Genomic DNA, 16197 nt, shown 5'->3' on the forward strand with positions numbered 1-16197 from the left:
TTAGAGGCTTTTGATATGCTAACAGCTTGCCACGATAGGCGAACAAACCTAGTCGGTGTTATCACGAAAATTAATGAGGCTAGGGTGCCACCTGATAAGGGGAGGACCCACTTTGAAAAGGTAAGTATGGTGCTGACCAGATGGGAGAAGTCTATTGTGTTGACCAACTTTGCTGATGAGTTCTCTCACTTAACCCCCGAACAAAGCCAGCTGCCGCCAAAGCTAATTAAACGGCACGCACACGTATGTCCAGATGTCCTGAGGCAATGCAAAGAGCCGGGACATGGTGTTGTTGTCACATCAGGTCAGCCTGGTGAGCAACACCCCTATAGGATGATTAATTCAGTGACAAAAGGGCTAAAGAACGCAGAAGCGTATATTGGCGACGTAGTGGTCTGGAGTGACACGTGGGAGGAGCACAGTGTGGCACTGTTTAAACGGCTGTTTGAAGCCAGCCTGACAGTGAACCTCGCAGAAAGTGAATTCAGCTATGCGAAGGTCAGTTATATGGGATTTGTGGTAGGACAGGGGCAGCTAGCTCCAATGCAAGCTAAGGTGTGGGCTATCTCTGAAGTCCCCACCCCGACAGACAAGAGAGCCCTGAGAAGGAGATGTTGGGGTACGATCGGAAGTTTTGCAAAAAAAAACTTTGCGGATATTATCCACCCTCTTACTAAGCTCTTGCCAAAGAATGCTAAGTTGGTGTGGGACGACCCTTGTTATCTGTGTCCGGGACGAAAACCACTGAGAAGTTACACTGATCACAACTCATTAGTGTTTTTGGTCACTATGAAGTTTGCTAAGTTGAAGCCTGGTCTTAGAGGATTATTAAAATAACACATATAAAAGGAACCGAAAATGTGATTGCTGACTGTCTGTCAAGGTGTTGACAATTTAAAGTTCTCTGTATTAGCCAAATAGCTGATGAACATGTATATTCGCATGTATCTAATAGTGTATTCATGCCTATAATTTTTACCCCGGTAAAAATCCTTTGAAGGGTAGGGGTGTGACAAAAGACCAAGTTATCAGAAGATTGATGCTGATGAGAGACAAAGAGAGAAACATTCCGAATGTTAACGAGAGAGGAGAGAGATTAACGAAAAGAGACACAGTTCCGAGTATTGTCAGACCGGTTGCTTTGAACCTGAACTGTTTGAAGTTTGATGGACAGGTGATACCCCAGCAGGGGGATAAAAGGAACAGGTTCGCTAAGGCAAGCGACACACCACAAGATAACGAGACCCTGGAAGTGCAGTGTGCCCCTACAAGTTGGTGGAAGTTTGGAGGTCTGGTCGCGGGACTGACCATTGACGCACAAGGTGAAAAGGTACGATCGGTGGAAACCTGGTGTCTGTGTCCGCCCTTGCCTGGGTGCCGGGTTCACCGCAGAAGAACGATCGTATCCGGAACGGAGGGGTCACAGTCGGTGACCTCGGAAGACATTACAAAGGGCTTGCCCGAAAGCTAACTGCGAGGAATTTCAAAAGGTCTGTTTGAATCTGATTTAAATATCATCATTCGCTCGCTCTCTCTCTCTCCCCAAAGGCACAACAGCGATTACTGCGAACTGAACTAAACTGAACTGAACTCTGCGTCACTTGAGACTGATCATTTTACCCCTAGACTGCGATAGAGCTTGATTGATTCCTATTATCCTAGTTCTGTGTACATGTGTGTTTTACCACTGCTAACCTGTTTTTATATCCTTACGATTCGAGTACTGTGTTACTTATTTCTTTAATAAAACATTCTTAGTTCCAGTAATCCAGACTCCAACTAAGTGGTCCATTTCTGCTGGTTTGGCAACCCAGTTACGGAGTACATAACTATATACACAACATAGGAGGAGGCCAGTGGCCCCTTGGAAACATCTATCTCACTCCCCGCCGCCCCCCCCCCCATTCCTGCAACTTGTTCTCTCTCACCTATGTCCATCAAATCCTCTGTAAGGGGTAACAGGGCAGTGTAGCGATTAGTATAATGCAATTACAGTGTCAGTAACATGAGCTTAAATCCCAGTGCCGTCTGTAAGGAGTTTCTAAGTTTTCCCCATGATTGTGTGGGTTTCCTCTGGGTGCTCCGGTTTTTTCCCCCCACATTCTACTAACATACAGTATTTATAGGTAAATTAGTCACATGGGTGTAATTGGGCAGCATGAGCTCATGGACCAGAAGGGCCTTTTACTGTGCCGTAACTCTAAATAAAAATTCTGTTCATTATTAATCTAAGAGGAAGTTTAGTTCAGCTAATTAGCCTACCAGCACACCTCTGGGAAATGGAAGGAAACTTGAGCATCCGGAGAGAATGAACAATCACAAGCAATGTGCACACTTTATACATGTCTAACATATTTTTTTTATTTTATTTAGAGATACAGCATGGAATAGGCCCTTCCTGCCCTTTGAGCTGTGTCACCCAGCAACCCCCGATTTAACCCCAGCTTAATCATGTGACAATTTACAATGACCAATTAACCGAATAAATGGCACATCTTTCACAGGGAGTACATACAAATTCCTTAGACGTTGCTGGGATTGAACTCTGAACTCTGACGCCCAAAGCTGTAATAGCATTGCACTAACCACTATGCCCTAGGTCAGGAGTGAGCCCAATTCTCTGGAGCTGTGTGGTAGCAGAATTTAAATGCTGCACCAGTGTGCCATCCCATCTTATTCATAAGATGAACATAACTGAGTTCTTCTATTATCTGACCGTGATGAATCTCAGAATGTGCACCAATTTCATCCTGGCCAATGATGATCTTACCTTTCTGGGCTTCTTCAAACTGATCGTTTTCTGCCAGCCATTGTGCATAAGGCACGTACACAAGGTCTTTGAATTCTGGATGTTTTTCTACCAAGGAGAAAGCCTGGATAGTAGAAGAACAAATCATGAGAACAGAAAAAAAAAATCCTTCATTGAGCAATATACTCAGTGTCGCAACAGTATATATTGGAAAGCCTAACAGCAGCTGTCCATCCAGAACACGCCAGTTGCGTAAATGGACTATAGAAGAGGGAATAAAACTGACATCAACTGTCGAATTGGAATATTCAAGATTGGTAAATTCTGTTAGTAAGGGAGCATTACTTTGGGGAAGTCTCTGGTCTATAGAGACTTTGTAACTTGTTCAAAGAACTTCTATGATCTTTACTAGACACACTGAACAGAGTAAATCTTCGTGAACTCCTTTCACAATGTCACAGTATCCATGCTCAGAGCAAATCTGTTTCTGAAACTCAAATGCCACCCTGTGGCATGTGTGTGATATTTCAGTTGTTGACAGATTCAGATCAATATCGTATGGATATGAATTTGAAATAACTGTTCACACTTTGACATTTTTTGCATCTTTTAAAATTAGATATTCTCAAATATTTAACATCTTGCATGGCAGAGCAATACAGATAGTACATAGAAAAATACGTCACAGTATAGACCCTTTGGTGTACCAACGTTTTAACCTACAGAAAGATCAATCTTCTCACCTTCCACATACTCATCTATTTGTTGCCTATCCAAGAGCTCCTAATTTATCTGCCTCTACCACCAACCCTGACAGGACATTCCAAGCACCCACCACTGTGTAAAACAACTTACCTCTGACATCCCCCATACTTTCCTTCAATCACCTTAAAATTACGCCCTCTTGTTTTAGCCATTTCCACTCTGGGAAAAGTGTCTCTGGCTATCCACTTTATCTATGCCCAAGATCCCTCTGTTCCTCCACACTGCTAAGAATTCTGTCACTAACCTTGTATTTTGCCTTCAAGTTTGACCTTCAGAGCTCATCTTCACACTTTTCCAGAGTGAACTCCATCTACCACTTCTCAGTCCAGCTTTGCATCCTGTCAATGTCCATTGTAACCTACAACAACCATCTACACTATCAACAACAGTATCAGCCTTTGTGTCATCAGTAAACTGACTAAACCACCTCATCCAAGTCACTTATAAAAATCTCAGAGCAGGGGTCCCAGAACAGATCCCTGTAGAACACCACTGGTGACCAACCTCCAGGCAGCAAACGCTCCATCTGTAGAGCTGCTGTATCAACTGCCATGACAGGGATCTGATCCTGACACTGGATGTTGTTTGTACGGAGCATGCACATTCTCCCTGGGGTGCTCCAGTTTACCCCCACATCTCAGGGACATATGGTTAATTGGCTTCTGTAAGCTGTCCGTAAGGTGTAGAACCCAGCAATGCTGATAGGAGGATAAAATGAGATTAGTGTGCGTAAAAGTCAGCAAGGCCTGAGGACCATTCTATATCACACTGTGACATCTTTCACTGTCAAACAAACTTAGACCATGGTGAGAATTCTGTACACAGGGATTGTAAAATGTATTGTAAATATTGTTCATTTAATTGTTTCTGCTGGCAAACTTTCTCACCTCCTCCCAATGCCTGGTTTCCACATGCAGTAGAACCTGAGCCTCCAGGTCTCCCATCTTCATGTACGTCTCTGCAGCATATCCAGGATGCTGCAGCTTCTTTAAGAAATAAGCACACTTTGATAGGGATTCCCGTTCAGCCTTGTCTAGCTTACGAGCTACATCAATTAACCTGTATAATACAAACAGTTCTGTAAGCCAGTGCTTTGTCATTAACTGAGAGAAGTACTTCCTCATAATTTGGTTACCCCTGTACATCTCTGAAGCATTATGGCTTCGTCCATGTCTCTTTGCTGATAGCACACACCTATCAGATGTATAATCGTTGGCTCATGAGGTTATCAAACTGAAGAATTGGGTGGCAGGATATAGCGCACACTACCAGCAATGGAAGGTTGGAAAATAGCAATGATGATAAAAATATGCAATGTGAACCTATGTGATGACTCTACATGTTTAAACAGAGGGCAACAGAGCTGGCTAATCAACAACACTGGATTTCAATGAAACTAAGAGAAAACTAAGCAGTTTAGATTAAATGTTACTTTCAGTCTTTTTCTGACACTGCTTGATCATAACACAAAAACTCAAAGAAAGCATTATAAACCACGTGCATGACTGCACAATGAAAACTAATAAAAGAATATTAGAATACTGCAGCATATTTAGGTAGTCATTAATCAATATTTTGCCAGAGCATTATGTAGCAATGAATCCTAATCCAGCAGAAAATTAGCACATGTAAAATGATAGCAATATAGCTAGCTTATTAGATAGTGCGTGTTCTGCCTGGAGGTTAGTGATCATGATGTTCCACAGGAATGTGCTGTGGGACACAGCTCTTTAAAATTTTTATAAATGACTTGGATGAGAAGGTGGAAGGGTAGGTTAACAAGCTTGCAGATGACACAAAGGTTGGTGGTGTGGATAGTTGAAAAGGTTGTCGTAGGTTACAATGGAACATTGACAGGATGTATAGCTGGTCTGAGAAGTGGCAGATGGAGTTCAATCTGGAAAAGTGTGACATGATTCATTTTAGAAGGTCAAATTTGAAGGCAGAGTACAGGGTTAATAGCAGTTTTCTTAGCAGTGTGGAGGAACAGAGGGATCTTGAGGTCCATGCCACAGATCCCTCAGAGTTGGTGCACAAGTTGATAGGGATAAGATGACATAAAGTGTGTTGGTCTTCGTTAGCTGGGGGATTGAGTTCAAGAGCCATGAGGTAATGTTGAAGCTCTATAAAACTCTGATTAGACCACACTTGGAATGCTGTGTTCAGTTCTGGACATCTCGTTATAGCAAGGATGTGGAAGCAAGGATAGGGTGCAGAAAAGATTTACCAGGATGCTGCCTGGATTAGAGTGGTTGAGTGAACTAGGGTTTCTCTCTTTGGAGCATAGGAGGATGAGCAGTGACTTTTTCCTCAGGGTGGAAATGACTAATATAAGGGACATAATTTAATGTGAGTGGAGGAAATTATAGCACAGATGTCAGAAGTAGTTTGTTCTTTTTTAAAAACACAGAGATTAATGAGTGTGTAGAATGCGCTACCACAGGGTTTGGTGGAGGTGGATACATCAGGGACATTTAAGAAACTCTTAGATAGGCACATCAGTGATAGAAAAATGGAAGGCTATGTAAGAGGGAAGGGTCAAATTAATCTTAGAGTAGGTTAAATACTGTAGGGTGAAGGGCCAATACTGTGCTGTAGTGTTTTATTTACTTATATATTTTTATTTAGAGATACAGTATGGAACAGCCCTCTCTGGCACAGCAAGCTGCACCGCCCAACAAACCACCTATTTAACCCTAGTCTAATCACAAGACAACTTACAATGACCAATTAATATACTAACCAGCACTTCTTTGGAACATGGAGGAAACTGCAGCACATGGTGGTAAGCCATCCGGTCACAAGGAGAACATATGAACTCTTACAGACAGCCTCAGAATGCTCCCAACTGTAATAGTAACGCGCTAACCACTAATCTGCTGTGGCATCCCAAATGTTGCGTGTGTGATCTTTTGTTCATTTTCCTCAGGCCTACAAACAGCAATTCTTTCCATGTTACAGACTTACATATCAACCCATCCATGGTCCCCGATGATCTCAATTGCTTTCAGATGTTCTCCAGCAGAGAGATACATCTCTGCTGCTGCTTTTGGCTCATTGAGGTTTCTGGCCCAGTCTGCTTGTTTTGTAATCAACATCTTAGTGTCCTTGGGATCGCCTGAGCCAAGGAAATCCTGAGGAAGTCATCATAAAATGCATGATTACTAGCTCCTCTGGTTTTCAGCTATGACATTATAAAATAAACATCAATGTGTATTCAGCATCTTATTAACTCAATTTAGTCCGGTCTAATTCTTTTTCTACATAATTTTAATCAGGCTTTCTTTAACAGGTTTCTCACAAAGACATGTATTTTCTTTTAAGCACTTGTCAGGTTATGAATAATTTAGGCAAGGACAGTTAGCCTGCAATTAAGACAACTAAAGAAACAGTACACACTTCAGCCATAGTACACCAGTAATATACAGTAAAAGCCAGGCTATTCTTATTTACGGAATTTTCAGCATGTGAACATCACTGGCAAAGTTGGTCCTAAATACCCTTGAGAAGATGTTACTTTGATCTGCTACAGTCCCTCTGAAGGTACTTCTATAAAGCTGTTGGTTCAAGGATTTAATTGCAAGAAAATGAAGGAAACTCAACTCAATGGACTGAAGCAACACACATCAAAGTTGCTGGTGAACGCAGCAGGCCAGGCAGCATCTCTAGGAAGCGGTACAGTCGACGTTTCGGGCCGAGACTCTTCTGAAGTCAGTCCTGACAAAGGGTCTCGGCCCGAAACGTCGACTGTACCTCTTCCTAGAAATGCTGCCTGGCCTGCTGCGTTCACCAGCAACTTTGATGTGTGTTGCTTGAATTTCCAGCATCTGCAGAATTCCTCGTGTTTACGTCAATGGACTGAATGGCCTTCTTCAATATTATGAATGAAATGAGGAGTTAAGCTTTTCATATGGAGGGGAATGCTATATGGTACAATTAAATGTTTAAGAGATATTCATACAGGTACTAAGGCAAAAAAGATGTTGAAAAATATGGGCCTAATAGCATCATGGTCAGGTGTACTGATAGAACCTATTTCTGCTCTAAACATTTTTGTGATTCTAAATATGATAAAATGTTCATGTCACAAGTTTGGAAGGTGCTGTCGAAGTAACCTTGGTAAATAGCTGCAGTGCATTCTGTAGATGGGACACCGTCATCAGTGGAGGGAATGAATGTTTAGGATGGTCACTGGAACTTTAATCAACTAAGATGCTTTATCCTGGATGATAACGGAGGTGTAGTCATTTGGACAAGTGAAAGGCATGTCACTACATGTGGTAGGCCTTGTGACTCAGTGTAAGATATCCAAATTCTGATCTGTTCTTGTGGCTGGTCTATTTGAGCTTCTAGTCAATGGTGATTCCCAGGATGTCAACAGTCCATAACCTGTCTTGATTTCCTGCCCATATTCCTCCAAGCTCCACCCCTCCATGTAACTAAATACTATTGTACTTGCCTCACCCACTTCTTCAGGCAAATTGTTCCATATATTCACCACCCTTATGCATGAAGAAGTTGATCCTCAGGTCCCTTTTACATCTTTCCCCTCTCACTCTAAACCAATGACCCCTGGTTTTGGAATTAGGAACTCGTATTGGACATAAATTTTGCTTGGAAATTGTGTCATGGATTTTACCTACCACATTGTCCTGCTCTTTCTGTAGGAGTGTATGAACTGCTTCATTAGCTAAGTAAATGCAAGTAGAACTGAACATTGGACTATCATTAGTAAATTTCCTCATTATGATCTTTCAGAACATAAAACACAGCACAGTACAGACTCATCAGTATCCATGTTGTGCCAACCACTTAACCAACTCCAAGGTCAATCTAACTTCATTTTTCTTTCATCCATGTGCCTATCTAAATGTCCTTAATGGATCTGCCTCAACCACCATCCCTGGAACCCATGAATCCAGCACAAGCCTACTTCCTTTAAAGTTGTTCTGCAGGAAGGTCATTGATGAAGCAGCCAAAGACAGTCAACTCTGATGAACTTTGATTATCTGGGGCTGATATAATTAACCTCCAACAACTACAATAATCTTCCTTTGTGTGATGTATGACCCTTATACTTCAAATTTATTGAAATGTCAAGACAGTTATTGTTTCCTCAGCTCATTGGTCTACATGGCAAAGACTCTCATGAGCTCTAGAGCCAAACGTTCCTGCAATAGATCAAAACAGCAGGTTTGCTTCTGTAATGGTGGGCATTTCAGAAGGAAATCGGGACAAGGTGTGATAGAATATTCTCCAAATGCTTCGATGAATGCTTCAACATTGAACATTCTCAACAGAATCCAGGACAAAGTACTTAGCACATCTAGCTAAACATTCTTCAACCTTATCTTTGTACTCACTTGCTTCACATAGACATCACTAAACATAGTACTGCAGCCTTCACCTTCCATTAGCTGTTTAAATGTTCATCACCATTCTTGACCAGATGTGGCAGGAGTGTACATCTAAACAGTTGGTTGCGTGATTGTTACACTGTGTACTGTAAACTGCTTTTGTTGTTCAGCAAGCTTATAGTTCTGCACTACAACTTCATCAGGTTAAACACCCATCTTTTGTGTATTTGATATTGCCCCTAGCAATATGCTTCTGTACTCCTCAGTGAACTGGGATTGGTCTGTGACTATGTCTCTCGGGATGTTGCTTGACTAGTCTTGGTATTACTCCAGATTCACAAATTTTACTACGTACTCTCACAAGATTCACCTTGGAAGGGGCTAGAAGCAACTTTGCTGTGTCCAAATTAACTGCCAAGGACAGTGATGAGTAGTTCATTTGCTCTTATCCCTCTTCTGTTGTTAAGTAGTGGTTAGGGGCTGTCAAATTGCTTTCACAGTAGATAATAGTGAGCTTTTAGGGCATTTTAGAAGCTTACATCAATAATTTTCTGAATAAATTACACATTCATAAGATACAATTGCATGAAATATCCTTGGCAGGTAAGATTAAGGAGATCCCAAGTTATTCAATAAGTATATTAGGAATAATGAGGTATCTGGGAAAGACTGAGTAGCCATCGCTTGAAGGATGTGGGTGAGAACCTAAACGAATACTTCACAAAGGAGGATAACAACTACACAGAGGGCTACATTGATAGTCTGGAGCATGTCCATAACAAGATGCTGTGGATGTTAGATCTCCTGGAATGCAGAAGGGTGAAACTTGTTAGGCTGGATGCGATCTGTCCCAGAATGTTATGGAAATAAGGGAGGAGATAGCTGAGGAAGGTTGTCTAAGGCTATAGAAGGATATAGTAGGATACAGATCAGATGGGAAGTTAGGTGGAATATTGGAAGATGGAATTTAATACCAGGTGCAAGATGACACTTTTTAAGAAGTTAAATAGGGGTTGGACATGCAAGAAATGGGATATTAAGGAATGCTGAGGAACAAACAGACTGAGGTCCATTGTTCTCTGAAAGTGGGTACATATGTTGAAGAAGGTATATCACACACTTGCCATCATAGGTTGGGGCACAGAACGTAAAAGTTGCAACATTAGCTGGCAACTTTACAAAATACTAATTAGGCCAGACTATGAAGTACAGGTATCCCCCGCTTTTCGAAAGTTCGCTTTATGCCACTTCGCTTTTACGAAAGACATACTTTAGTACCTGTTTTCGCTAACCGAAAGAAATCTGAAGAGGATTTTCACTTTTACGAAAAAAGGCGAAAAGCAAAAATAGCATTCAGTGTTTGCTTTGCAGCGAGCTGTTAGAGGCAGCGCGCCGCCAAGTTCCTCCCCCGGGAACTACAGTCAACATCAAGCCAACATAGCTTTGAACAGTGTCTGTGAGCATCTGCGCTTTATCTCGATTTATTTTGTGCATCTGTTAGCAAGCTGTGTCCTAAGGTATCAGAAAAGCCTAAGAGAGCTCGTAAGGGTGTTACGCTTAGCGTAAAACTGGATGTAATTAAGCGTTTTGATCGTGGTGAATGAAATAAAGACATAGTGTGTGCGTTGAACTTGCCTGTGTCCACCATTCGTACTATATATTAGTGTTATTTTAGTGTTATATATGTTATCTGGTATGATTTGGTAGGTTATTTTTTGGTTCTGGGAATGCTCAAAAATTTTTTCCCATATAAATTGCTTCTTCGCTTTACGGCATTTCGGCATATGAAAGGTTTCATAGGAACGTTCTACCTTTGGATAGCGGGGGAAACCTGTATAGCTTGCAGTTCTGTTTGCCAAACTAAATGTGCGCATGCGCCGGTCGTGCATGCAGCCAGTTACAGTTGCTCCGTAGTTTCTTACTTTAAAACTTCTTAACTTAGTTATTTGTTGTATTTTTTTTTTCTCACAGTAACACGTTGAAGCTGCAGTCTCTCTAACATGCTGGTGGAGAGAGTTTTACTTGTTTTTTTAGCGCTGGAATTAGTTACATTCAGACATGTCTCGTTAGCGGGGCAGCAGGATGGCCGCATAGTGTATTCCAGGGACCAATTGATTATGCTCATGCCCGCCGGTTTAGCGAACAGAGCAGCGGGCATACCAGCTGAAATCTGGAGGAAAACATGCAGAGGATGCAGAGGGGGATCAAAAAGGCAAGGGAAGAGGATGGGGTCGAGTCAACAGAGGCTTTTGGAGAAGAGAAGTTATAAGTCGTGTCTCCCCTCTCTTATCACGGGAAACGTGAGATCGCTGGGGAATAAAATGGACGAACTGACTGCGCTTGTCAGGAGTCAGAGAACATTTCGGGAGAGCAGTGTCATGTGCTTCACTGAGACGTGGCTGCACGAGGACATACCCGATCAAAGCGTTTCCATAGAGGGCTTCCAGACCGTTCGAGCTGACTGGAATTGCACGGAGAGCGGTAAGCGTAAAGGCGGTTCTGGTGAATAACAGATGGTGCAATCCTGGGCATATTACGATCAAGGAACGGGTCTGTAGCCCGGATATTGAACTTTTTGCTGTTGGACTCCGGCCATATTATTTGCCAAGGGAAATCTCGCATACAATTGTGGTTGTTGTGTACATCTCTCCCTCTGCCAACCCGACATTGGCGTGTAACATCATTACAAACCCAGCACCCGAGTGCCCTCATTACCATCTCGGATGACTTCAACCAGGTTACCATGGCTAGAACACTGTCCAACTTCACGTAGTATAGAAACATAGAAAATAGGTGCAGGAGTAGGCCATTCAGCCCTTCGAGCCTGCACCGCCATTTATTATGATCATGGCTGACCATCCAACTCAGAACCCCGCCCCAGCCTTCCCTCCATACCCCCGACCCCTGTAGCCACAAGGGCCATATCTAACTCCCTCTTAAACATAGCCAATGAACTGGCCTCAACAGTTTCCTGTGGCAGAGAATTCCACAGATTCACCACTCTCTGTGTGAAGAAGTTTTTCCTAATCTCGGTCCTAAATGGCTTCCCCTCTATCCTCAAACTGTGACCCCTCGTTCTGGACTTCCCCAACATCGGGAACAATCTTCCTGCATCTAGCCTGTCCAATCCCTTTAGGATCTTATACGTTTCAATCAGATCCCCCCTCAATCTTCTAAATTCCAACGAGTACAAGCCCAGTTCATCCAGTCTTTCTTCATATGAAAGTCCTGCCATCCCAGGAATCAATCTGGTGAACCTTCTTTGTACTCCCTCTATGGCAAGGATGTCTTTCCTCAGATTAGGTGTGCAGTTTTGGTCCCAATACTCCAGGGGTGGTCTCACCAAGGCCTTGTACAACTGCAGTAGTACCTCCCTGCTCCTGTACTCGAATCCTCTCGCTATAAATGCCAGCATACAACCAGAGGGGAGGGGACTCTGGATTTGATGTATGCTAACGTTAAGGATGCATACAGCTCCTCTCCCCTCCCCCCACTGGGAAGGTCAGATCACAACCTGGTGCATCTAAAACCCTGCTACGTGCCTCTGGTGAAGAGTAAACCTGCAACCTCGAGGACAGTGAGAAAATGGTCAGAGGAGGCTTATGAGGCGCTCCAGGGTTGTTTTGAGGTGACAGACTGGAAGGCACTCTGTGAGCCACATGGAGAGAATATTGATGGGCTCACAGAGTGCATCACTGATTACATCAACTTGTGTGTGGACTGCAATGTTCCGACAAGAACTGTCCTTTGTTATTCAAATAACAAGCCATGGGTAACAAAGGACATTAAGGACATTCTGAATGCTAAAAAGAGGGCGTTTAGAGATGGAAATAGGAAGGAGCTGAGGGCAATACAGAGTGACCTGAAAGCCAGGATCAGGGAGGCTAAAGACAAGTACAGGAGGAAGCTTGAGTGGAAACTCCAGCAGAACAACATGAGAGAGGTCTAGAGGGGGATGAGGACCATCACTGGGTTCTGGCAAACTAGCAACAGAGGAGCGGAAGGCAGTGTGGACAGGGCCAATGAACTTAACTTGTTCTTTAACAGATTTGACAGTGTGGCCCCTGCCCATCCCACACATGAGCTATCTGTTGTCAGCCCCCAACCAACACATATTCCACTCTCCCCTCTTAACCCTCCTCACAGTCCCCCACCCTGCTCTCATGACTATACCCCTTCCCTGCACGAAACCACCACAGTGGGTTTCACAGCTCTACAGGTGAGAAGGCAGCTGAAATGTCTTAACCCAAGCAAGGCTGCAGGACCAGATGGTGTCAGTACCATGGTGCTCAAAGCCTGTGCCCCTCAGCTATGTGGAGTACTTCGCCATGTATTCGACATGTACTCAACTTCGCCTGAGGCTCTGGAGGGTTCCTGTATTGTGCCAGATGTCCTGCTTTGTCCCTGTGCTGAAGACGCCGTGCCCCAGCAGCCTCAATGACTACAGACCGGTGGCATTGACCTCCCACATCATGAAGACCCTGGAGAGACTTGTTCTGGAGCTGCTCCAGCCTATGGTCAGGCCACACTTAGATCCTCTCCAGTTTGCCTACCAGCCCCGACTAGGAGTTGAGGATGCCATCGTCTTCCTGCTGAACCGTGTCTATGCCCACTTAGACAAGCCAGCGAGCACTGTGAGGGTCATGTTTTTTGACTTCTCCAGTGCGTTCAACACCATCTGCCCTGCTCTGCTGGGGGAGAAGCTGACAGCGATGCAGGTGGATGCTTCCCTGGTATCATGGATTCTTGATTAACTGACTGGTAGACCACAGTACGTGTGCTTGCAACACTGTGTGTCCGACAGATTGATCAGCAGCACTGGGGCTCCACAGGGGACTGTCTTGTCTCCCTTTCTCTTCACCATTTACACCTCGGACTTCAACTACTGCACAGAGTCTTGTCATCTTCAGAAGTTTTCTGATGACTCTGCAATAGTTGGATGCATCAGCAAGGGAGATGAGGCTGAGTACAGGGCTACGGTAGGAAACTTTGTCACATGGTGTGAGCAGAATTATCTGCAACTTAGTGTGAAAAAGACTAAGGAGCTGGTGGTAGACCTGAGGAGAGCTAAGGTACCAGTGACCCCTGTTTCCATCCAGGGGGTCAGTGTGGACATGGTGGAGGATACAAATACCTGGGGATACGAATTGACAATAAACTGCACTGGTCAAAGAACACTGAGGCTTTCTACAAGAAGGGTCAGAGCCGTCTCTCTTTCCTGAGGAGACTGAGGTCCTTTAACATCTGCTGGACGATGCTGAGGATGTTCTACGAGTCTGTGGTGGCCAGTGCTATCATGTTTGCTGTTGTGTGCTGGGGCAGCAGGCTGAGGGTGGCAGACACCAACAGAATCAACAAACTCATTCATAAAGCCAGTGATGTTGTGGGGGTGGAACTGGACTCTCTCACAGTAGTGTCTGAAAAGAGGATGCTGTCTAAATTGTATGCCATCTTGGTCAATGTCTCCCATCCACTACATAATGTACTGGGTGGGCACAGGAGTACATTCAGCCAGAGACTCATTCCACTGAGATGCAGCACTGAGCATCACAGGAAGTTATTCCTGCCTGTGGCCATCAAAATTTACAACTCCTCCCTTGGAGGGTCAGACATCCTGAGCCAATAGGCTGGTCCTGGACTTATTTCATAATTTACTGGCATAATTTAGATATTACTATTTAACTATTTAAGGTTCTATTACTATTTATTATTTATGGAGCAACTGTAACGAAAACCAATTTCCCCAGGGATTAATAAAGTATGACTATAAAGGATATGATTGCATTGGAAAGTGTACAGAGGAGATGCACCAATATGTTGTCTGCATTGGAGGACTTTCACCATAGACAGAGAAATTGATAACCTAGGCTGGATGGACTGGAGCGAAGAAGGCTGAGAAAGGTATGCAAAGGTATATAAAAATGTTTTGGTTTTAGGTGCAAAGCAGTTTTAAGAGCGATCTGAAGGTTAAACTCTTTTTAAAACAGGGAGAGTGGCTGATGTCTGGAATGCATTGCTAAAGGAGGTGGAGGAAACAGATACAACTACATTGTTTATGAGGTATTTAGCCAAACATTTAAATAGACAAGGCTGAGAAGGATAATGTTCTCATGAGGGAAAATGTGCCTGGCTGGTGGCTGGTGGCGCAGTGGCAGCAGCGCCAGACGTCGGAGTGAAGGCTCCCGAGTTCGAATCCAAGTCGGGCCACCCCCTTGAGCATGCTTTCCATCCATGCCGGGTTGAGTGTCGAGCTAGCCACTCAGCCTCGTAAAAAACAAGGGTCGAGTCAGGAACATTCATATCGTGACCCGGTTAATCCGAAGGAGACCAATCCTGACACTACGCACCAAACAACAGCTGTCTGGTGCGACACGCTAGGAATGATGAGGGAAAATGAGATTAGCGTGTAGAAAAAGTTTGCATGATGGGTTGAAGGGCCCACTTCTGTGCTATGGAACTCAAGTACACCATGACATGACAATTTGTGGCCTGAAATTTGAGCTTAAGGGCCTATAATGAACTTAAGGGTACATGTCCACAGATCCCTGAAAGTTGCCTCACAGTGGATAAGGCAGTTAAGAAAGCTTATGGGGTGTTAGCTTTCATAAGTCGAGGGATAGAGTTTAAGAGTCGTGAGGTAATGATGCAGCTCTATAAAACTCTGGTTAGGCCACACTTGGAGTACTCTGTCCACTTCTGGTCGCCTCACTATAGGAAGGATGTGGAAGCATTGGAAAGAGTACAGAGGAGATTTACCAGGATGCTGCCTGGTTTAGAGAGTGTGCATTATGATCAGAGATTAAGGTAGCTAGGGCTTTACTCTCTGGAGAGAAGGAGAATGAGAGGAGACGCGATAGAGGTATACAAGATATTAAGAGGAATAGATAGAGCGGACAGCCAGTGCCTCTTCCCCAGGGCACCACTGCTCAATACAAGAGGATATGGCTTTAAGGTAAGGGGTGGGAAGTTCAAGGGGGATGTTACAGGAAGGGTTTTTACTTAGGGAGTGGTTGGTGCGTGGAATGCACTGCCTGAGTCAGTGGTGGAGGCAGATACACTAGTGAAATTTAAGAGACTACTAGACAGGTATATGGAGGGATTTAAGGTGGGGGGAGGTTATATGGGAAGCAGGGTTTAAGGGTCGGCACGATATTGTGGGGCCCAAAGGCCTGTACTGTGCTGTTCTGTTCTATGTTCTATGCTCTATGTTACTAACTGAGAATCAGATGTACTAGCGATCACATCCTCATTCTCAAACAGAATGTAAAACATGTAAAATTTATTTGATGACTGCCCCTCCCCATGCGATTATAAGTCCGGCTTTCC

The 16197-nt window shown here is 43.8% G+C and overlaps 1 protein-coding gene across 3 annotated transcripts in view; it reads right to left on the reverse strand.

The window, feature by feature from the left end:
* ift122 (intraflagellar transport 122 homolog (Chlamydomonas)) overlaps positions 1 to 16197 on the reverse strand; it is a 191326-nt gene that overhangs the window by 80174 nt on the left and 94955 nt on the right. For all 3 annotated transcript variants that reach the window (XM_063067746.1, XM_063067745.1, XM_063067744.1), the window contains exons 18-20: positions 6482 to 6648; positions 4402 to 4573; positions 2771 to 2873 (exon numbers count right to left, since the gene is read on the reverse strand). In XM_063067746.1, the coding sequence (XP_062923816.1) occupies positions 2771 to 2873; positions 4402 to 4573; positions 6482 to 6648 (442 nt within the window). The remainder of the gene's footprint in view (positions 1 to 2770; positions 2874 to 4401; positions 4574 to 6481; positions 6649 to 16197) is intronic.

This window comes from Mobula hypostoma, chromosome 15, assembly GCF_963921235.1.
Source record: "Mobula hypostoma chromosome 15, sMobHyp1.1, whole genome shotgun sequence".
NCBI lineage: Eukaryota > Metazoa > Chordata > Chondrichthyes > Myliobatiformes > Myliobatidae > Mobula > Mobula hypostoma.